The 23605-nt window shown below is 39.6% G+C and overlaps 1 protein-coding gene across 1 annotated transcript in view; it reads right to left on the bottom strand.

Annotated features, from left to right (window-relative positions):
* LOC101851268 (selenocysteine-specific elongation factor) overlaps window positions 1-23261 on the bottom strand; it is a 27598-nt gene extending 4337 nt beyond the window's left edge. Inside the window, exons 1-7 of the mRNA XM_013082778.2 lie at window positions 22873-23261; window positions 8505-8674; window positions 6304-6393; window positions 4781-4963; window positions 3401-3484; window positions 2538-2610; window positions 397-902 (exon numbers count right to left, since the gene is read on the bottom strand). Of these exons, the coding sequence (XP_012938232.1) occupies window positions 397-902; window positions 2538-2610; window positions 3401-3484; window positions 4781-4963; window positions 6304-6393; window positions 8505-8674; window positions 22873-23152 (1386 nt within the window). The 5' untranslated portion in view covers window positions 23153-23261. The remainder of the gene's footprint in view (window positions 1-396; window positions 903-2537; window positions 2611-3400; window positions 3485-4780; window positions 4964-6303; window positions 6394-8504; window positions 8675-22872) is intronic.
* Window positions 23262-23605: the final 344 nt, after the last annotated feature.

Here is a 23605-nt window from a genome sequence, read left to right on the forward strand (position 1 = left end):
AAACAAAAATCCCCCAAAAGGTGTAAGATTATATTTAAACAGCCCCAAAACCACGCTGGTCACACCTGCCCAACATCAGCGGGAGTTTAAGTTTGAGGACCTGACGCACGTGTCGGGGGACAAACTGTTTTTGTACACCATGCAACCTCCATGCAGTTGGGTTATTTATTTAATTATATTTTTTTTGGGTACGGTAGACATTCTCATTTAACTTTTGATTTTGATCTAACAAAAGTCACGTTGGTTACTTTGAATGCAATGAGCATATCAACAATGTATTCCAATAATTCCATGACATTTTTAGCTATACACGTGCTGCAACTTTTCTTGCAACTTTTGCTATTTTCAAATGCAACTTTCTCTGAGGACAGAGAAATAGTTTTTTGTTTTTTTTACCTTAAACACCTTCACATTGGGCAGGATGGTTTCCTTGTACTTGTTATCCGTCAAGGCCACCAGAATCTGTCCGTGGAAGGCGATGCGGCAGGCGCTGGTGTGGATGTCGGCATCCAGTCGTGAGCCAATCACCAGCGAGCGAGGGGAGCAAGTGACGGGTCTCTCCAACTCTATCAAAGCAAACTGCTCGCCCACCGTCTTGGCTGTTCCCTGGTTCAAATCCGCCGTGCCCTGCTTACCCGGCAGAAGCAGTTCCTCCAAGTAATCGTATTCCTTTGAGAAGTCAAAAACGGGGGCGCTTGTCGCTCCCGACTGTGAATCCTTTTTCTCAGGCGTTTCGGTTTGCCCCTCTTTACTTTCTGCCGGGGCGCAGAAGAGAGAAATCTTGCCCATCACGGTTTCGTGGCCGATAGTGATGTGAAACTTGGCTTTGTTGCTGACCGAACTCTTGTAGTAGGCGATCTTGTGCATGGAGACAATCGCTGCTTCCACCGTGACCAGTGCACCTGCAGAAATAATAGGGACAGAGAAGAGTCCATTAGGGGAATTCTCAATATGCTGGGAGCCCTCTTTTGGTACGAAATCTAAAAGTGACATATATTATGCCACCGAATCGGTAATTAAATCAAAACAAATTAACCCATTTTGATAGTTCCTTGTTTAATAAGAAAAAAGCCGGTAAAAGAGACCTGTTTTCAGAAATTGCTGCAAACCAATATGACGTCGAAGTTGTCATAAAGTGATGTGCCCGAGCCGTTGCCAAATCAACTTTTCTGATCAGACGGCAAATAACTGAAACATTCAACACCAGCCCCCATCCACACAATTTAGATCATTTTAAGAGTTAGGCTGCTTCTACCATGCTTTGGGGGGGGGGGGGCAGTTTTCAATCTAAATAAATCTCCCCATGTGCGATTCAAACTCACATGTTTTGCCTGCAAATGAAAAGAGCCTGATCAGTACAACATAGATGACAGTTTCGTTAATAATGGAGTGGAAAAAGAAACAAAACAAGACACATGGAGAAGTTTTAGTTTTAGTAGGAGTTTAACGGCACTTGCAACACAATAAGGTCATATAAGTGCGAGGTGTTACAAGCAAGTAACAACCACAAAAAAAAGGAGGAGAGATAAGGATGATAGATGTTTGGTAGGACCGAAAGAGCAAACCACACCAACTAACCACATAATAATATATATATGTAAGTGCCACGACATGGAGGAATCAGCCGGTTGTCAATTTTTGGGCATATGGGGTTATTGGTGTAACCTTAGAGCTTGTTTACTCGTCTTTCTTTCGGTGAAAAAAAATACCCATCTATCTTTAATAGAAGTCAAGATATTTGTGATTGAAGGAAGTAGGGGAAGCTCGTTTTCTACGGTAAAATTTGCGAGAAAATGGCCACCAAAGTTTGGTATTTTCTATAGCTTGAAAGTCCTGGAAAACTGAAAATTTAAATATTTTGTGCCATCATTAATCAACGCTTTTCAGTAAAATGCACATGGAAATGTATTTTTATATGGACATAAAAGGTGTAAAGCCAAAAAAAATAATAAATCCGACAAAAATTGCCAAACTGGAGAAAAATGCCTGTTTCTTAGATTTCATTATTTTAACGAGCGCCTAGTTTCATCATGATGCCTCATATATATAGATATCTATGGAAGCTCTGTTCAAACCCTACAAGCCAAGCTGCTTAAGTTCCAGTTATCATCACTTTGAAGATGAGGAGTACGAAACAACACAGTTGGGAGAAAACCGAGGTTTTGCCCAATATCTCGAAACAGCCGAGTGTGAAAAGTGATTTATTTTGTCGTGTTGCCACTCACAAGGAGTGCTTGGGAAAAACAAGCAAGGTCACAACTACGATATCACGAGAACATCAGTTTTGAAAGGCTTGTACACTGGCAACTTCAATTCTATTCAACTGTTGTTTTTTATGTGTGTTTTTGTTCAATTTCCCATTCAACTAACAACAAAAAACCCACCCCAAAACAAACAAAAAAACAACAGCAAAAAAAAAACATGGAACAAAAATTAAAATATGAATCAACAAGTTTTTAAAATTGAATGCCTTTTCATTTCCATTTTGTGACCCTGCTCGTTTTTCCCATTGCCTTGTGTATTCGTTGAACAAGTACCTGCAGAGCACACTAGGCCTCGCTCTAGCTGACTCGGGTCAAACTGCGTCACACAAATCCCAGCCCGGTCGCCCTGCAGGAAGGAACAAACCAAAGGAGAGACCATTGCATCGTTTTTTTTGGGTGCTTTTTTTGTGTCTTAAAAAAGAGTTGCACATCAACACATTGACCGTCATCTGGAGTCAAGGATAAAGCAAGATGACATATGAAAAGAAAAGAGAGAAAGTAAAGAAGAAAAAAACCTGTCTGTGGCACCCTCCAAACATCTGCAAGACAAAAGAAAAGATTCTGGTATTTAACACACCAAACTGAACACTCTAGACAAACTATGAACTTTCATACAGCATAATAAACTTGATGTAACGCCTTTTGTTTCTTGGGCTGCGAAAGTTTTTTCTTTAAATAAAAAAAAAATTCTACCACGGCCTCAGCGTTCTTAACTGGTGTGGTACTTGAGGGTTTTTCACTATATAATATGAACCTTCGGTACTGTAAGGGTTAAAAGAAAAGAGCTACATTCAACATCCAGCAAACCATCAGTCTTGTGTGCGTCCTTCCTTATAATAATAATAATAAATTGCATTTATGTAGCCCATTTCCACAAAGAAGTGCTCAATGCGCTGCACAGTAATACAAAGAAAGTATGCAGTGCACAGCTCCTATAGTAATCCTTACTGTCACAACCATCACTTTGTACAGAAACATCGATCAAAGACACAAGCATTGAAAATGTTCATTTTCCTCTTGAATTGAAAATACTTTTTAGCCTATCAGCATTTCAATCAGATTATATTTCTCATTTTCTAAACAAGTGCATTTTCAATATGAACGTAAGTGACAAAATATCATTGTTTTATACTTACCTGTTTGATTTTTTCCACTGGTTTTCGGAACATTTGCATGGATTTGACTTTTTTGGATGTTCCCAGGGAAGGAATTTCGACTGTCTGAAATTTTTTTAAAAGTAAAGCGTTAACCTGACAAGCATAAATTATTGACAGTTTGAAAATTCATGCTGCAGCGATGTTTTCGAGCTGACATTTAATACAAAGCTCTTGAATATTACTGAACCCATACATAAATGACATATTATCTTACGTCTCAGTCAGTTAAAAAAACAGAAAAAAGAAAAAAACCACTTCATACATTGGTTTTCAAGAAGGAGTATAATATGTGACGTGTGCTGACAAAATGAGTTACTTCTCGGATTTCACCTTTATGGTCTCCTAACCATTCCAATAGGGCAATAAAAGTACAGACTCCACTTTAGGTTTTTGGTTTTTGTAAAGTGTTTTACGGCGCTCGCAACTGCACAGGTCATATGAGCGTGCGGGACACACCTAATATTTTCAGTTGGTAGGAAATTTTGAATTTTGCCCGGGTGGCGGCCGAAGCCTACTCTTTTCGATTTTAGACCACCAAGGGATCTTTAACGTGCGCAACTTGCACACGGGCCCTCCGAGATTTTTCGCCCTTGTCCGAGAAGGCTAGGTGTAGATCTTTCCTACAAGAAGATCAGGGGTGTGGCAGAAAGACAGCAGTAAGGAGGAGCCAAGGAGTAGCAGTAGAAAGGCTGCAGAAAGAGTCAGGAGCCCAGAGGAGGGGGGGCAAAGGAGGTGAGGGGGTGGGGACAGAAAGTGGAAAATGAAAGCAGACAACAGAGCATTGCTAGAGAGCAGGAAAGGAGGTGAAAGGAGACAATTTAAGAGAAGAAAATTTTTTGGTCGCTACCCGGATTCGAACCCGGGACCTTTGAATGAGAGGCCAACACCTTAACCTCTAAGCCACGAGAGCCCCCAGACTCCACTTTAGGTTTAACCAAAAACATATAATGTTAAAACTGAAGATAACATTCAAGGAGTTCCCGGGAAAAACAGGCATAGTCAAAAACTGGAAATTGTGAGGGTATCAATTTTAAAAGCTTGTGGACTCATAACTTCATATTAGTTTGACTGGCGGTTGACTGTTATGTTTGTTGGAGGGGAAATCTAACAACAATAATCAACGAACAGGTGAACAGAAATACAGTTATGAGTCAACAAGCGTTCAAAATTGACACACTCATAATGTTCAGTTTGTGGCCATATTCCTGTCTTTCCCATGACCTCCTCACTTCTAACTAATGAAATGGCAACACCAGTCTACAAAAAGAACGACTTTGGAAAATTTTGTTCTGTCACTGACACAATGTCACCTGATCAACTGTACAAAGAACAACGGCGTCTTATTAATATTATTCTCACGTCATTCGTGCTGACTTTTCCACTGAGAACGGTGCCCGTCATGACTGTACCCTGACCCCTGATAGAGAAGCAGTGGTCAGCAGAGAATATAAAGTCCCCATCTTCAGACCTTGCCGGAAGGTATGTGCTCTGCTGTAAGGTGGAAATGAGTTCCTGCACTCCCGTAGCTTCCGTCTCTGGTGCCTAGAGTTCAATATAAAGTAAAATTTATATTAATTTAACAAATGCAGAGCAACATGATAAAATAAGTCACATGTCGCGTGGTTTGACAATATAACACCATGACTATTTTGACAATACAGTATAATACCATGAGTATTTTTGACAAAATAACGCCATAAGTATTTTGACACTATAACATCATGAGTATTTTGACAAGAGTATTTTGACGTGAATATTTTGACAAAATAACACCATGAGTATTTTGATAAAATAACACCATGAATATTTTGACAAAATAAGACGCATGTTGTGATTTGACAATATAGCAACATGAGTATCAAATTAAAGATAAATTCAAGCCCTACAAAGGGGTGAACAGTATTAGTCTAGCCGCTTCGGTTCCAAAGTTAGAATTACTTGAAGTTAGAGAGTCAGAAAGACACAATTTGAAAGAAAATCAAGATTCTGCCCGGATATCTCGAAACAGCCGAGTGTGGCAAGATACTCATTTTGTTGTATTGCTGCACAAATAGCAGGAAGACACAGTGGAATCAGACTTTCTTTCAAATATCGTCATTTATATAAACATTTGAAACTTAACCAAAAAGAGTAATGACTTTCTAACAAGAGCCAAAAATGAAAGATTTTTCAGAACAAAAAACTTCTCACATTTGCTTTTCCTAAGCTGAAATTTACAAAACGCTCAAACTCTTTCTAAAAAATTGTTAAAGCAGATTTAATTTTCCTTTCCTCAAAACCTCATCCAAATAAATGGAGTGTGGTCCTTTCTCTCATCTGCAACCTTTGCCACTAGCCTCCTGCTCTTTTGGAAAAATCGAACCATGATGAAGACTATCAGCTTCAAAATTTTATCTCTCTTTTTTTTTTACACTCTAGAACTAAGATAAATGCTGCAGACTGCTGACCAAAGAGCTGTGAACCTCCAGACAAAGAACAGCCATCGACACTATGAACTATCAGATCATAACACCAACCCTTTGAGCCCTGACCCCCTGAGGCTACCGTGCCCCTCTGCCTAAGCTCCGGAGTGATATATTACTAACATTTATATTATGATCGTCAGAATCACATTCCACATCCCACTCAGGGTAGTCATTGTATGTCATTACCAGCATCTAATTCAGAAAACAGATCTTTAAAAAAAAACCCAATAACGTCTTGTGTAGTACACTGTTTTCTGAGAGCGCTTTTGTGTGTCAGGCGGGCCGTGTTGGGGCTGGCGTCTTGCTCACTGGAGTACCGGTGGCTAGGCATACGGACAGTTTTTACACACCACCAGTGTACCGGTGGCAAGTTTTCAAAGGGTTAAGGATATCCAACCTAAAGCAAACTCAGTTTACCTCCGGTCCACCAGGTTTTGCAGCAACTGCAATGATAGGGCATCCAGAAAATTTGGTGGACTCCAAAGTTTTCCACATGCGTTTCTTCATCTGGCAAAAAAAAAAAATTAATATAAATTAAGGCAGGTATGAAATTCACCTTATCTGACATTGTCTGGTTGCAAAAATAAAAAAAGCACACTGATGAAATAACCAGCCAGGATATAACAGTTATTCATATAGTACTTAGAAAAAGGAATCAAAGTTGACAACAATATGATTTAATAGCTGTTAGCCTCTACTAAATCCTTGATATCTCATACAAAGGTCACATGATATATAGATACCTAACACATATACCTACCTACCTACCTACGCACGCACGCGCGCACACACACACACACACACACACACACATACACATTACTACTATTATCAAGCAACGTGCCTTTTGTTAAAATGAGGCGAAGGTGTTTCAATGAAAAGTAAAAACTCAGATACACGACTAAGCAAATTGTGACAACCAAACACCCATGTTCATATTAGACTTAAGGCAACAATAATTGGAGGTGTACAGAAACAATAAAAAGCATAACTCCAGCTATGTTTTGATTTTACATCCACAACCGGTAGTGTTTGGTCTCCTGGGCCAGGGGAGATTCTTACCCAACTCACAAAAGGGGCTCTCGTGGCCTAGAGTTAAGGTGTTGGCCTCTCATTCAAAGGTCCCAGGTTCGAATCCGAGTAGCGACCGAAACATTTTCTTCTCTAAAATCGTCTCCTTTCACCTCCTTTCCTGCTCTCTAGCAATGTTCTGTTGTCTGCTTTCGTTTCCACTTTCTGCCCCCACCCCCTCACCTCCTTTGCCCCCTCCTCTGGACTCCCGACTCTTTCTGCAGCCTTTCTACTACTACTCCTTGGCTCCTCCTAACTGCTGTCTTTCTGCCACACCCCTGACCTTCAGGTAGGAAAGATCTACACCTAGCCTTCTCGGACAAGGCCGAAAAATCTTGGAGGGCCCGTGTGCAAGTTGCGCACGTTAAAGATCCCTTGGTGGTCTAAAATCGATAAGAGTAGGCTTCGGCCGCCACACGGGCAAAATCCAAAATTTCCTACCAACTGAAAATATTAGGTGTGTCCCGCACGCTCATTTGACCTTATGCAGTTGCGAGCGCCGTAAAAACACTTACCAAAACAAACAACTCAAAGAGAGGGTAGAAATAAAAGCAACCTGTAGCAGAACAAAACAAAAATAGAAAAAACAAAGCTTTGGACCCCCCCCCCCCCAAAAAAAAAAAAAAAAAAAAATATCCCGGGCACAGAACCACAACTAATGTTAAAAGAAGAGGCACCAACAATTTCTATGAAGGCACTACACAAACAAAACAATTAAAATTGCATACCAGATGATTGCTAAACAATGACAAATAGAATTTAAAGAATTTGGGACATACAGACACACTCATCAAAATACTCATTCAAATTCAAAGAACATGCACTTTGAAGGCCTCTTGATCGTTGAACGATATTTTGCTTTGCCCACAAAATCAAGTAACGGCACTCTCTCATCCCATTGGCTCAAATGGAGATATGACAAAACAAAATGTTTCAAAATTAATGCTTCTGGAGTTCCGACAGTTGTAGATCTACTCTCTTCTTTTTAAATCCGCTTTGGACATACGACAACTGGGTTCTGGAAATCTCAACAAACACTGTGCTTCTTAGAGTCTTGAAACCTATTGGAGACACAAAACGTGAGAATTTGAGTGCATTAGAGGTCTTATCTCAGATTTCATGAAAAGTGGACATACGACACTTATACTCTGGGCCTACGATATATGAATGCTCCATCCTCAAAGAGTTAAAAAACGATGTCCTGTTTTATGTGGACTTATGCCCCTTTTACCCGAGATTCAGAGTTCCTCAACAGAGCAGTAGGGTTTAGAGGCTTAATTCTCTCTTTTTTTTTGTACGTGTTTTATGGCGCTCACTACTGCATAGGGTCATATGAGCGCGCACTTAAATAATTTAAAGCAAAAGTACATTTTCTTCATCCGCGCCCTGCGACTACGTTAGTGTCATGTGTGACGGCAGGTCGTCGCCTCAGAACTATTTTGTCCAAAGAGTACTTAAGTAAAGAGGTACTTTGCACAAAATACTTCTGAGGCGAGGAGGTGTTACTAACTATTTAGAGGTTAATCTAGCAACTTGTAAACTCTCACCTTTTCTACGGTAGCCGTCTGCTTTTCTGGTGCAACCATATCCAGTTTATTTAACACAACGATCATCTTGTGGCAAGTGATTTCCCCGATAATCAAGCACTCAGCCGTTTGTGTCTGCATGCCTTTTGTGACATCAATGACCAGGAGCATCAAGTCGATTATTTGAGCACCTGAAATTATAGTGATAAGACTTTCAATAACTTTACCTTTCAGACCCAACAGTCACAAGATTTTTATACATTATTACATTAAACTAGACATACAACGACATACACGATATATATATAATATACGGTAATAAAAATGAAATACAGTCAGAATTGTCTAAGACAGCCACCCATCATCGAAGAAAAAAAAAATAGCTGTCTTAGACAGGTGGCCGTCTTACACACAGCATAATATGTGGCACGACGTGGTGGAATCAGGCGCTCGTCAAATTTTGGGCAAATAGGGTTATTGGCATCATCGTAAAGCCTGTTCATTTGTCTTGCTTTTGGTGGAAAAAATTTCCATCTATGTTGAATAGAAGTCGAGATAGTTGCGATTGAAGGAGGGAGGGTTACCTGGTTTCAGAGGGAAAATTAATCAGAAAATGGTTGCCTTAGTTTGGTAACTTGCATAGCTTGAGAGTCCTTGGAAAATGAAAATTTACTTTCTTTTTGGTGTCTTTAATCACTGTTTTTCTGTAGAATCCGCACAGAAATGTGTTTTTGAATAGAAATAACAGGATTTTCAGCCCAAACAAAAAGAAAATTTAAAAAACTGTCAGAAAAATGCCGTTTTCTTCGATTTCCTTATTTTGACGAGAGCCTGATTTGACCACGATGCCTCACACATATAAAATCGACGTAAGTGAGGAAATGGGAAGGCGCCATTTGTACAGGTGACCGTCTTTATCATGGGTCTCAACTTCGAATTTTTTTTAAAGAGGAGCTTTCCCCGTGATCGCGACAGAAGCCCATCTTCGCGAGGCACCAACTATTATTATATCGTTGGACCCTAGAATGTAGAAATAAAAACCATCAATTTGTCAAAGCAAGGTTATTCCATATCACCAGTTTGAGGGTTTGGAAGATAATTTCAAGTAAGAGTCACTTACCAAATATTTAAAATCTTGATTACGTACAGAAAGTGGAGGCGCACTGTGGTCTTGTGCGACTTATTTATATTTTACCTTCATCATATTCGCCTGCATATATATAAACTATATAACAATGAATCATGTTTTGAGCCTGAGAAAAGGCCTAGAACCAGAATATCGACTGTCATGAACCAGTCTGGGCGTAATGATTCATGATATAATAAACGTGAAAGACAAAATTAATGCTCAAACTCAAAGTAGAGTAATAACTTGAATAGCTCAAGTAAACCTATTCAGTGTGAGAGGTGTAAGAACTGTGGGAGGGCAAGATGCAGTGACACTGAAATTCTGCGAATCTTGAACAAAAAGCTAAAGTATAGAGACATAATTTACTGTCACCTTTCCAAAGAAACGCGAACACTTAGGCCCCTGCCCTAAGTTCATTAACACGTTTACAAGTAGTTATGACGGATCCCCATTATACACAAGGCATGCACTAATGCGCACTTTACTTTGCAGAGAGCTGTAGTAGTAATCAAAATTCTAAATATTAAACATTTGCTTCTAATTTCTTCTTTTTTTTGTCCTCTGGCATTGCGTCCCCCCTCCCAAAATCCACGTCCGTATCTTTAAAAAAAAAAAAAATAATCTCCCCCCATTCCGGAGTCCTGTACTTCACAGCGCTCAGAACGCGCGCAGGTTCATTGACCGGTCACAATGACGAGCCCGACAAGACGCTAGTATAACTTTCTTTTCTTTCTTTTTTTTTTTGCCCTCGACAAGCGACAGCACGTTTGTAATGCAGAACCTGCATGTTACAAAAATTGCGTTATCAGACTTTAAGCTTAACAGACAAATTTCTGAGATCTTGATTTTCCCGTCGAGCCTCGGTGTCACTTACAATTCCGCTTGCCGCCATAGCCGCCTGTACGCGTGAAACGTACTCTCACACCGGGAAAAGCCGAATTAATATCACAAACGCGACCGGCAAAAGTGAACTTAATAAAGACGTTATCGGATTTGGTTTTCAAATAATATTCAAGATCTTTTAAGTATTTTCCCGCGTCTCGGCGATTTTTTTTTCTCCAAATTCCCGGGCAATTCCCGATGCCCGGCAGTCACTCTGCTCCCAGCAACTCTCTTTCTGATTGGCCCGCTGTCGCGGTAGCGGAGTTTAGCGGAGGAAATGGCGGTAGCGGAAATCCGATGCTTTATACAAGTGTCCTTTTGAACAAGTTCGACTGTACAACATTGCTTTGTACACACTGTAGCATAAAGACCGAAATTGAAAAGTTTCAAGTCAGAGAAAAATCCATACACTATTTCCAAAGAAAATGGTAGTTGTACTAATTTACAATTAAAATGGATTATATTATTTCCAACCAAAACAATATCGATTTGTCTACAAAAACCATATCAAACTGCATCTTTTATATACCATTGATGGAGCCTCTGCCAAAATGTGGAGGAGTTTGCATGAGGACTTTTTTAATCAACCACTACTCAGGGAAAAATCGTGTTTTCTTCTGGAAGCATAACGCATATAATTAAGACAAGGAAATAAGTTGGCCAAGCTGCATGAGCAGATTTATTGATGTGAGCACCTTATAATTCATCATAGAAAGGAAATAGTACTAAAAATAGGTCATTTCTATTAATCTTGAGTGCACACGTAATTGTTTGTTAAATATAGAATATTATTAATCCTAAACTATCAAGCCAAAGTGCGTGCATTCAAACATTGAAAATATTTAGTAGTCTATACACTATCATAATGCCATGTGTCTATTACACCATTAGACTTTCCAAGGTCTAGAAAACCAAAAATCGTTAATAAAAACATTATACCATCCCAATGAACGAACGGTATTAGACATTGGTTTGACATTAATCCATCAGCTGGGTAATTTTCCTCTCCGTCGTTTTTAAAAAAATAAAATTTAATGTGACATTGATTGAGATAATCCACGTTTGTGATAAACGAACACTTTATGAGATTTACACAAAATATCATGAGTGGGACTTCCCGCTGCACAACCTTCAGTGGCCTAGTGGTTAGGCTCTCGGACTCGCAACCATAAGGTCGTGGGTTCGAATCCCGTCAGGGGCCCGACGTTGTGTCCTTGGGAAAGGCACTTGGCACAAATTTTCCTCACTTCACCCAGGTGGGAATGGGCACCCGGCTATAGACAGTGAACGATCTTGTCAGTTTGATAGTGCTTGAGCGCGTGAAATCTGCAGCTAGAACTGTATGCTTCCGTGGAAGCCGAGAATGTTTCTGAGTGTTCTCAGAGGGTCTGCTGGGGTAATAATAGTTGTAAAGTGTATAGAGCATGCTCTTGAGCATGGATATGCGCTATATAAAAGCAATGATGATGATTATTATTATTATCATTTTACATCGTTGCATAAACATGGAAGAAGAGCGTGCAGTTGACTCAAAAGAAAGCAAAGAGGAGGCAAAAATATGCTCGTCATAATATAATACATTGTCATTATTAATGTTATGAATGAACATTTTGTAACATTGTGTTAGGAAACGAAGCCTCATACCATGTGATTTACAGTTGTTTTGAGATGTACTTTTAGTTTTAACCAGTCTAAAGGATGTATTAGTTGGAGTAATTAGACCTTGCTTACATTCTGATATTTTGATTTTGATTATGGAAGAGGCTAGCCGTACTTATTCTTAATATGATGGCTAGACTGACCATTTACAAAAAATAGGCCTACTGAATTGTAAATATATACATTTTTAGTGTGCAGTACCTAAAGTATTTGTATCTGAGACGAAACCAGGTGCCTTAATGACAGTGCATGTATTTTAAACCTTCTGTTTTCTAATGTTAATAGGGCCTAAGATAAGTACGGCTAGACTGGCAGTCCGTACTTAAGTACGGGTAGACAGCCAGGCTAGCCGTACTTAATATTGATGGCTGAATTGTAAATGAAATTTTTAGTTTGCAATGTCTAAAGTATTTGTATTTCAGACAAAACCAAAAGGTGCCTTACTGACTTGCATGTATTTGAACCTGAATAATTACTAGATCAAGATCTGATGAGACCTGTGCACTTAACAGGCTTGAGTCGATTGGGCCAAACCTAGATCTAAGTACGGCTAGACTGGCAGTGATTACGATAAGTGAGTACTTAAGTACGGCTAGCCACTTCGTTTGATTATTAGTGTATAGGTGTGTCTTCTAATTAGTATTTTACTGCATTAGTCAATGTTATGAATTAATAACTTGTTGTCCATTAAATATATTTTGAGGGCTTTTCAATGCTAATAAACTTTAAAAACATGTACACAGATACACATATAATGGGAAGAGTATCATTTGTGGTTGTTATGACTATCGATCCAGCAACAGCGGGCCCTCGCCCTTCTGTCCAATGTCCTGTTGTAGTGACAAGTACAGGTTTGCAGCAGTTGCTGAAATGTTCCATAGAGTGTGTTGTCAAAGTTAGGTTTCGGAGGGAGACGTTTAGCTCTGATGTCATTTGGGGCTGTGCAGTGAAACAGGCAATGATCCACTGTTTGAGTCGGATTCTCATATTCACAAAGGAAACACTAGGAGAAGTTCTGATTTTATTCCGTTTAAGTGGAAGTTGAGTCATAATTATACATAATATTCAGAATATTCTGTTTTTAGGCGGAAGATTGGGGTCTGGGTTTTTTTCTGTAGGTGGTTGATGTTGTCATTTCGTTTTGTTGTGGTAATATGATCATATATGTTTGAAAACTGCTCCGCCTGTCTTCCCCTGGGGCCCATCTGTTCATCCAATCTTGTTTGTTGCTGCTTTATTAAATGATTTGTTTTGCAGTGTTGTATGAAGTTGGAATGTTGGGTTGTTCCAGTCTAGAACTCCTCTTACCTTTAGCAAGGGTGTCTGCTTGGTCATTTCCACTCTGTATACTGTATGTTTGAGTGTCTAGGGACCCACTGCATCACCAGGTTGATGCCACAGGGTGTTATCAGATGATGAGAGCGAAGCAGTATTTATAGGAGTATAGGTGTCAAATCTTGGTGGTTTAGATGATGGTCATTTTCTATTGCTTGCAAGACTGATAGTAAGTCAGTGAAAATCACAATACTCTGTGTTTTGTTTGGAGGAAAGTATCATTTAGTTTTAAGTATTCTTAAGTAAATGACAGATCAAAAAAATTAATTAGCTTTTGGGTTACTGAGCCTTTTTAAAGAGCTTTCATTAGCCTTTTTTCATTAGGCTATTAAATATACAAGGATGGTTATAGAGTGTCAACATAAAGTTGATTTTGGACCTCATTTGTCATGCCCGGGAGTACCACCTTTTGGTAAAGGTTTGAATTTGGTTTTTGAGTCCAAGTTTTCACATAATTAACAATTCGATGGGAATCAATGCTTTGTGGTCGATGCAGTTCAAGCTGAAGGACAAGCAGGAATAGAAAAAAAGGTTAATTAGTAAGCACAGATTAATTTGATTGATAAAATATACTGTACCATAATATTCTAGAAATCCAAACACACATTGTGATAAAGATTGATCTACGCAGAAAACTGTTCAAGATGTTCACTAAATGAGACTGAAAACTTTTTTATTCAGAGAAGAAAGGAAAATACTAACAGCCCTCAAGGCACCCGTTAGCATTTTAACTAGAACACAACTCTAGAAGTGTGAGGATAGTTTAAGTTTGAGCATTTCAGTCTAGAGTCGGGTTAGGCTAGCAAAATCAGCATCCGTGAGTAACGAACGGTTCGCTCGTGGTACTGCTTGCAAGCCAATAGACGGGTAACGAGCCGTCCGCTTGTGAAGATTCGTTCGCTACTCGCTACACATCTGACGTAAAGACAACAGATTGTTTAGTGAGCGAGCGGATGGGCGGACGGAGAGACTCCATGCATTTGAGCGGGCGGACGGACGGACAGACGGAGTGACTCCTTCCATTGCATACTGCTTACACCCCTTCCCCAAAAAATCACCCTCTTGCCCAAAATTTTAGTAAGGCATTTTTGGCGGAAATCTGTCTACAGCCCCCCCCCCCCAAAAAAAAAAAAAAAAGAAAAAAAATTGTTAAAAGTCCTTAAGCAATTCTTTAAACTTCACCTCTGCGGTAAACTAGAATACGAACACAGTGTGACCCACACACTATGTGAAAGATTACTACACACATTACCAGACTCTTTCACTCCCTCTGGCACCGCTAGTGACTTGAAACATAAGGCCTAGGCCTAATTAACAAACAATGTACGATGGGCCAAACCTCACATCAAGCATATTGTCTGCTAGAGTTCGTCCGTTCGCCGTTGCTCAGTGAATAAAAAAAATTGTGGAACGGGCCCAAGAAATGAACTGACTTGAGGTTTGCAGTCCACTCGCTCTTGTGTGCTAGAGTGCCCCCCCCCCTCCCTTTACCTGCTGAGAGAATTTGTGTTAATTGTGGAGCGGGCCCAAAAAATAAATTGTCTTGAGGCTCGCTGTCCGCTCGCATGACCGTCCATTACTCGCTCGCTCTGACAGCGTTCGTAAGTAAGGAACCCGTCCATTCGCCCCAACTCTAGTTCAGTCTCAGTTGGAAGTGTACTGCACTACATGTGTCTGCATGAGCGAGTGTGTGTGTGTGGGAGTGTGTGTGTGTGAATATGTGTGTGGGAGTGTGTGTGTGTGTGTGTGTGTGTGTGATGTGAGCGTGATGTATGTGTGTGTATGTGAGTGTGTGTGTGTGTGTATGTGCCTACTTAAATCATCTTCCATGGTCCCCAGGATACGTTGGCCCAGAAAAAGAAAGAATGCCACAGAAAGCCCTCTCTACAAATTTTTAGCATGCATGCTCACTCATACCATGCCATTTGGAAAAAATTATTCAAGAGAAAGAATTAATCATTACGTGCGTGTATCATATTATCATCATCATCAATGCCTTTCACCCCTGGCAGGGTATAGGCCACATACAAGCTCCTTCCATTTATCTCTGTCCTGAGCCATCCTTCCAAGCTCTTTCCAAGTGAGCTTCATTTCTCTCATGTCCCTCTCCACGCATCTCCTCCATGTTTCCCGTGGCCTACACCTGCCTCGTGCTCCCTGTGGGTTCCACTGCAGTGACTGTCTTGTGATGTTTCCGCTGGGCTTTCTTAAGGTGTGTCCCATCCATCGCCACTTTCTTAGTCCTATTTCTACTTCTATATCCTTTTGTCCTGTCCTTTCCCACAGCTCTTCATTTCTTATTCTATCCTGTCACTTAATTCTTAGAATACTCCTCATACATCTGTTGATGAAAGTCTGGACTTTATTCAGTACGTATCATATTACACATGATAATATAATATTTCCATTCAAGAAAAAGGTTTTTCTAAAAGCCAAGAGCAAGACCACAATAAGGTCTAGTGATCAAAAAAGAGAGTCGCTCATCACTGTCACCAGATCTATCACTGCCTGGTTCTGCACGAGTCACCATACGTTTTCTGTCAATGGCTCTATGAGTTGTAATATAGAGGCCTACTCCCGATGCTTAACAGAAGATGAAAAAGCAAAAAGATTTAAGAAAAGTAATATATTATATAGGCCAACTCCTTCTAGATCATATTATAAATTATACAACGGCTTACTTAAAGAGACTGAGATTGAAAGATAAACTTGTTCTTGTTCAGGTAAGAAAAAAGCATCACCAGCCATCAGAGGCTGAAAACAAGAGGGCACTTTTTCCGTAGTTCCCAACCCCCAATATTATTCCCCTATATTCCTGTTTCCGAAAGATTTTTATTGAGTTTTATAATTACCTTTACTGTGATATCAGCCTAAATCGAAAATTTGAAGAGATTTCGACTTATGAATTTACTAATATAATATATATACATGAATGAAAATTGATTGAATTAAACGCTTCTTTGTAACAGTAAATGGCGACAGTTTGGTTGACAGTCAATTTCCCAGACGCACTTCTTAATTGCTTTTAAAACAACACTAGGCCTAGGCGTCGAATCTAGTGACTGGTAGTGTTATAATGTAATTTTGACAAATCGATTACCTCAATTTAATATTTTTACCTAGAGAGATCTCTATTACTCGAATATATTAGATCTAAATTGATCTCAATTTTGGGAATTTTTTGAATTAAATAAAAAAGGCTAAAACAAGGGGGGTGGGAACTAGATTGTACCAAAAAAGCGCCAATAGGACTAATACGCGTGGAATGCCATGTCAATTTTAGTGATGTGGAGCATGGAGTTGGTTTAGTTATGTTACCTAAAAGCAGATAATTAGAGAACAACAACTACGCCCATTGGCCGATATTTATAGTAACAGCCATCTTGTTTGACCTCGCAAGGAGAATGCCCGCCACTGCGTCACATGATCATGATTATAAAAATAGGGATGATTTTGCAAAGCGGAAGCTCGCAGTTTTCACTGGCACTTCTGTGTTTTCAAGCAACGAGCAACGTTCACTAGTTTCCCCCCACCAGCAGCCCCCCCCCCCCACCCCCGCCTTCCCCTTACTGTCTTCCCTCTTTGAGTCTTTTCTATAATGTGGTTCCCCCTATACTGCATTTGCACCTCACAGTCTTGATTTACATTTGACCACCTCTATTCTCACCTCGGGTGAGAATAGCGCAGGCGAGTCTTTTGGCTATTCTCACCCGGTGGGCGTTCACCGTTATAGCCTAGGCCAACCAGTGAAGCGTTCACCCTGAACCACAGAATTCTACACTGTGATAACAGAATTATAGAATTCTGTGCTGTGAACAAACGTTCTAGATCTATTATTACTGTTAGTGTTAGTGTTAGCCTAAAAGCGTGCAATTTTGTCTGTGGGCAGTGGAAAGACAGAAAGAAAGAGAGAGAGAGGAGTAGCGTGAGAACTTCCGGGCAAAACAAAATGGCGACCCGCGTAGTTCGGCTCGATTCGGAAAGTTAAATAGCCGTAGCATCTTTGTAGACAACCAAATTAATTTAGTTTTCTTGTTTAACATCATTTTTTAACTTTGTTTTGGTCAATTTGATCGTCCACACCGATAGACAGTATGGCAGGTTTCACAATTTTGTGCGCACTGAGGTGGTGAGATGTTCCAATGCCTATAAGTTTATGTTTTGTTGAAATAAACAATTTTTCAAACTGTGTTTGTGTTGTGTTCGCTTCAAATAAACTAGAAAACCATTAAAATTTGTTGATTTTTTAAAAATTGTTCATTTTTTATGACTGATCTTAGGCTGTCTATCGTCACTTTTCAGAAGGACACCATTTCCCATTTTCTAGGTCTAGTCAGATAGCTCATCTGGATAAGGCCAAAAACTCATATTTCCAAAAAAATGTTGTGTAGAATTTGGAAAATAGCTTGAAGAGTTGTTACAACAGCAAATCTCAAGCCTACATGTCCTTAGACCTAGGCTTGGGATCGATAATAAGGCAGTATTGTTATCACACCTGTCCATCTGAATTAGGATGCTCACAAAATGTCATTTAAGCCTACCTTTCTATATGAAATCTGTGAAAAACTTGCCCCCATGTGAAACTAACACTTTATTCTGAGCGTGTAAGTCGAAAAAAAATCGTTTTTTAGTCATAGGTTAAGAAATTATGAGCCGATATATGTCACGTGACTCGTGTCCGTCCGACAGTAAATGACGATCGACCGCGGACAAAGAAAGCTATTATCGATACCATGTGACAGAAAACTCTCATTCTTTCCTAGAAAGTACGGCTAGACTCGCAGTCTAGCCGTACTTATTCTTAATATGATGGCTAGACTGACCATTTACAAAAAAATAGGCCTACTGAATTGTAAATATACATTTTTTAGTGTGCAGTACCTAAAGTATTTGTATTTGAGACGAAACCAGGTGCCTTAATGACAGTGCATGTATTTTAAACCTCCTGTCTTAAATACGGGTAGACAGCCAGGCTAGCCGTACTTAAGGACGGCTAGACTGTCAGGCTAGCCGTACTTAATATTGATGGCTGAATTGTAAATGAAATTTTTAGTTTGCAATGCCTAAAGTATTTGTATTTCAGACAAAATCAAAAGGTGCCTTACTGACTTGCATGTATTTGAACCTGAATCAAAAGGTGCCTTACTGACTTGCATGTATTTGAACCTGAATAATTACTAGATCTAGATCTAATGAGACCTGTGTACTTAACAGGCTTGAGTCGATAGGGCCAAACCTAGATCTAAGTACGGCTAGACTGGCAGTCTAGTACGGCTAGCCACTTCGTTCCCGTAATCGCGGGGACAGATATTTTATATTCGCTGCTGGTCTGGACTTCTTGTGTGAATGGATCATCCGCAATCGGGTTTAGAATGTTGTCCATCCGATGGCAATCGACCTAATGACGATTGACAAGAATGTTAGTTTTGCGTAAATATTCCGCATTCTCTTATCAAATCGGAGTTTCTGATACTGTTTCGTGTTTATTCATTTAACTTTGATATAAAACTAATTGAAAAAAGACAAGAATGGAGTAAATAAAGGGAATAGTAAATCATTCCGATCAAAAGAACATCGCAAACGCGCAATTTATTTGAGTCGAACATTCTAGATTCGGATGGACATTTGCCGGTGATCACGCTGATGGTAAAAAATGCACTGAAGTTTCGTGACGGATTCGGAAGGACGTGACATCGCATGGCGTCGGAAAAAATGTGTTTGCGCGTTTCAGTTTCGCGTGGGTTATTTATTGCTGATCTTAATAAAATTTCGCTACTTTAAAAAAAAAAGCATTTTGATGATTTGAAAGGGGGAATATTGGAACTTTGACAGACTTTTGAGGTGTAAAATAGAGCTTGATCTAGATCTAGGCTACATTACATTCTTCTAGATCTAGATCATTTGTGGGTTATTTTTTGGCAATTTTTACTATTTTTAGCTTAAAAGCTTGGTGGGCAATTTCAGTCTATCTTTTCTGTGTTGCTTACTTAGGGTCTAGGCTACTGTAGGCTACCAATCAGTCTTGGTTGAGTTTGGACTTGGGGTTATACAATTATTTCCTTTTTCTTTTGCAGGCCATAGATATTATAGATTTCTTTTCTAAATATTTTTCAATTTTAAAGCATTTGATACCAGATCTAGAATGAAGAGTTCACCTACATGTTAATTTCTACACCTTTGCAGGTGAGATCATGTATAAGTATAATAAAGTAGGCCTACTGAAACAATGTTCACAGACTTTTTTTTTACCCCTTTGCAATTTAGATGTATGCTAGAAAAGAAGTGTACATTGTACATCATTTGTCTACTCCTTTCATTTGCAGATGAGGTCCTTCTTGTTGAGGACTTTACCAAGAATAGAATAAACAACTTACCTTTATGTAGTGAAGTCTGCCCACTTCTGTAAGAGGCAGAAGACACTCCATCCAGTAGTCTCTCATTACAAAAATGACAACAACCGACTCATGACACACACAATGAATATTTATATATTCATACCAGACAACATCACCCATGACTTTAACATGGCTAATCACCTGACAGTAGGACTTGACAATGTGACAAAACTGAAAGACCCCCACTTTCAAACTCACATCTCTGCCATACAAATAATGTGAGGCATTGTGGTGAAATCAGGCACTTGTCAAAATAGTGAAATCGAGGAGCGGGCAATTTTCTGCTAGAGTTTGACAATTTTTATGAAAACGTTGTTTTTTGGCTCAACGCCTTTTATCATGTCCCTTCAAAAGCAAAAATATCTTGACTTCTCCTCGAGATTAATGGGTATTGTTTTCATCTAAAGCAAGACAAAAATAATTAAGCTTTCAGATGGTTCATTGGTCACTTGAAATAGGGCAATGAAATGGCGGGCGCGCGCATCCGGTTGTTTTTCTCTCTATTCCCCTGTAACATCGCAATGGGGGTATTCCGAGGCGAGGTTATCTCGTCTCGGGGTGTACGCGTCTCAACGGGGAAAAAGAATTTTTAATTGTACGGCATGCTAGATTGAATTAACTTATCTTTTACGGTTGGCATGGTCTAAAGTCATCATAAAAAGCTTTGCAATTATTTAGTCACGCTGCCGACATATATTCTTAAAGATCCCATGTTGTGATACGATGCTATAAATAAAATGGACTCATCCCGACACCCCTTTTTCGCAAAATCGTAATATGTACACCACAATTTTAATTATAACAAAATAACTACGAAATTGGTAGTAAATCTGACTGCAGAAATGATTTCTACACTCAAAAACACATCGGGTAGCCAAGTTTCTCTGGAACACTCGGATTAGTTACCGAGATATAGTCGATTTTCTTACAGAATCTGCTACTGCGTGGTCCACTTTTTAGGAGTATTTTCCTATATGTGAGTCATCCATATTTTGCCGACCTTTACAACCCCATAACATTTTTATTTATGAACCGAATCTCAAAATTCAAGAAGCATGATTATTAGAATTGAAAATTCTTTCTTAGGTACCAAAAAAAAGGGGGCAAAAGTGAAAATTTAAATTTTCATTGGCATTGCTACTTTAAACATTTTGACGGTATTTTTAAAAGCTTTCTATAAAGACGCCAAAAGCTAAACTTATATCACGGGAAAGCCCGTTTAAAGCTCTACAGTTCTCCGCCAATGAAAAGACGGTATTTAATCATCCCTCGTTCCGCGAAGCATTTGAATGCAGGCGTGTCAATTTTTCAACCGGCCGACCTCGCATTCTGACCGCGAGGGGCTTCGCTTTCGTCGGCGATTCTCCAGCTCCTAATAATCGGACATATAAACAACTTACGAAGTGGCTAGCCGTACTTAAGTACGGCTAGACTGCCAGTCTAGCCGTACTTAGATCTAGGTTTGGCCCTATCGACTGAAACCTGTTAAGTACACAGGTCTCATTAGATCTAGATCTAGTAATTATTCAGGTTCAAATACATGCAAGTCAGTAAGGCACCTTTTGGTTTTGTCTGAAATACAAATACTTTAGGCATTGCAAACTAAAAATTTCATTTACAATTCAGCCATCAATATTAAGTACGGCTAGCCTGACAGTCTAGCCGTCCTTAAGTACGGCTAGCCTGGCTGTCTACCTGTACTTAAGTACGGCTAGAAAAGAAGTCTAGCCATACTTAAGTACGGCTAGACTGCCAGTCTAGCCGTACTTATCTTAGGCCCTATTAACATTAGAAAACAGGAGGTTTAAAATGCACTGTCATTAAGGCACCTGGTTTCGTCTCAAATACACAAATATACTTTAGGTACTGAACACTAAAAATGTATATATTTACAATTCAGTAGGCCTATTCTTTGTAAATGGTCAGTCTAGCCATCATATTAAGAATAAGTACGGCTAGACTGCAAGTCTAGCCGTACTTAAGTATGGCTAGACTGCCAGTCTAGCCGTCATTAAGTACGGCTAGCCTCTTCCAACAACTTACACCATTGTAACGACGAAAAGCTGAACTTTTACAAGGTGTACGGCATTTGGTGTTTTATAGCGAAAGAGCAAAGAAACAGCGATCAGAATTAACCCGATTTTACCGATACCACGCGGTTGGAAGGCCGCGAGTGACCGCAAGGCCGTGTTTACGCTACCTAGTGTGTGTGTGTGTGTGTGTATGTGTGTGTGTGCATTAAATGTATATTGCTTGAGAAGAAAGGAAGTGGTACAGTAAGAAAGGTTTTTGAAAAATGGGTATTCCAATGTAAAGTGCATTGAGCTACTTTCTTTGGAAATGCGCTATATAAATGTTATAATATATAATAATAATATAATAATGTCGCGTACATGAGAGGCGGAGTAGGGGTCGCTTTTCGAGGATCGCCGTAAAAATAGCCTGGGACTCACTGGGAGGCTATCTTTACGGCACGCCGTAAAAATAGCCTGGGAGGCTATCTTTACGGCTCGCCGTAAAAATAGCCACTGCGAATTGTGAAACCTGCCGCATGCTTTCTTTCTTGTTTACAAAACTTAAAAAAAAACAATCCGGATCGAAACGGTCCATTATTGCACTGCGTCGTTGAACTTTACTTTGTTTGAACTTGCTTTTGAACGTAGGCCTACTCTTAGTCTTCTTCTTCTTCTCAATCTAGATCTTAGTGTACAGCATCAGAATCAATCTCGGCGGAAAAAGGGTACTGCACAATCACAGACAATCGAACCGAATAGTCAGACATTTTCATCATTTTGCAAGTTGCAAAGAAAATAGATCTAATCTGAGTCAGAAGACTGTCGTCATGCAGTCATGTTGCCACAATGAATGACAACAAAGTGGGAATCCCTCAATGACGTAAAAAAAGATGGCTGTTTATAAATATCGACAAATGGGCGTTTAGTAGTTTAGTTGTCGTTCTCTAATTATCAGCTTGTGCCTTGTATCTTACCTCCTATTATAGTTCTTATTAGACTGGCATGACCAGGACAATCAACTAATGTGAACTGTATCTGGCTGTATCCTTTTAGTTCCTCTTTCTTGTCGTCGTTTACGTCGACATTGAAGGAAGAAAATCCTAAATCCAGAGTTATCCCACGCTCCTTGCTCTGGGGATTTTTATCAAAGCTAGCAGTACTAGCTACAGTACTTAAAGCCTTGGACAAACTTGTCTTCCCACTGTCCACATGTCCAAGAACACCAACGTTGAAATTCAGGACAGTCCCAGCCATGATGTAGATCTAGGTGACAAGACAACTGAACGAACACAAGATGTGGGGTGCGTGAATCCTGAAAGTTTGTTAGAATCAGTTTATCGGAATGTTTGTTTACAGTTTATCGGTTTTTCGTGCTGGTATAGGAAGTTTAAAAAGTTCTTAGCTGATGAGTGAGATGATCAACAAAACAAAACTTTACTAAACTTCAGCTTTTTAAATTTGCGTTTTTGTTCTTACTGCTTTTTGTTGTTGTTGTTGTTGCTCTTCTTCTTCTTCATGGTGTTCTTGTTTTCGTTTATGTAGTTGTTTTTTTTTCTTTTTAAATCAAGATCTAGGCCTACCCCCGCTTGTCCACTGAGATGTGGTAAGGCCTAGATCTATCCCACTCAGCCCATGTCGGCCCTGACGGTGGTTGAAGCAGCCTGCCTTATTCTAAGCAGGCCTGTCGAGAGGGGTGGTCAGGGGGGG

The sequence above is a fragment of the Aplysia californica genome, unplaced genomic scaffold (genome assembly GCF_000002075.1).
Source record: "Aplysia californica isolate F4 #8 unplaced genomic scaffold, AplCal3.0 scaffold00194, whole genome shotgun sequence".
Classification (NCBI taxonomy): Eukaryota; Metazoa; Mollusca; class Gastropoda; order Aplysiida; family Aplysiidae; genus Aplysia; species Aplysia californica.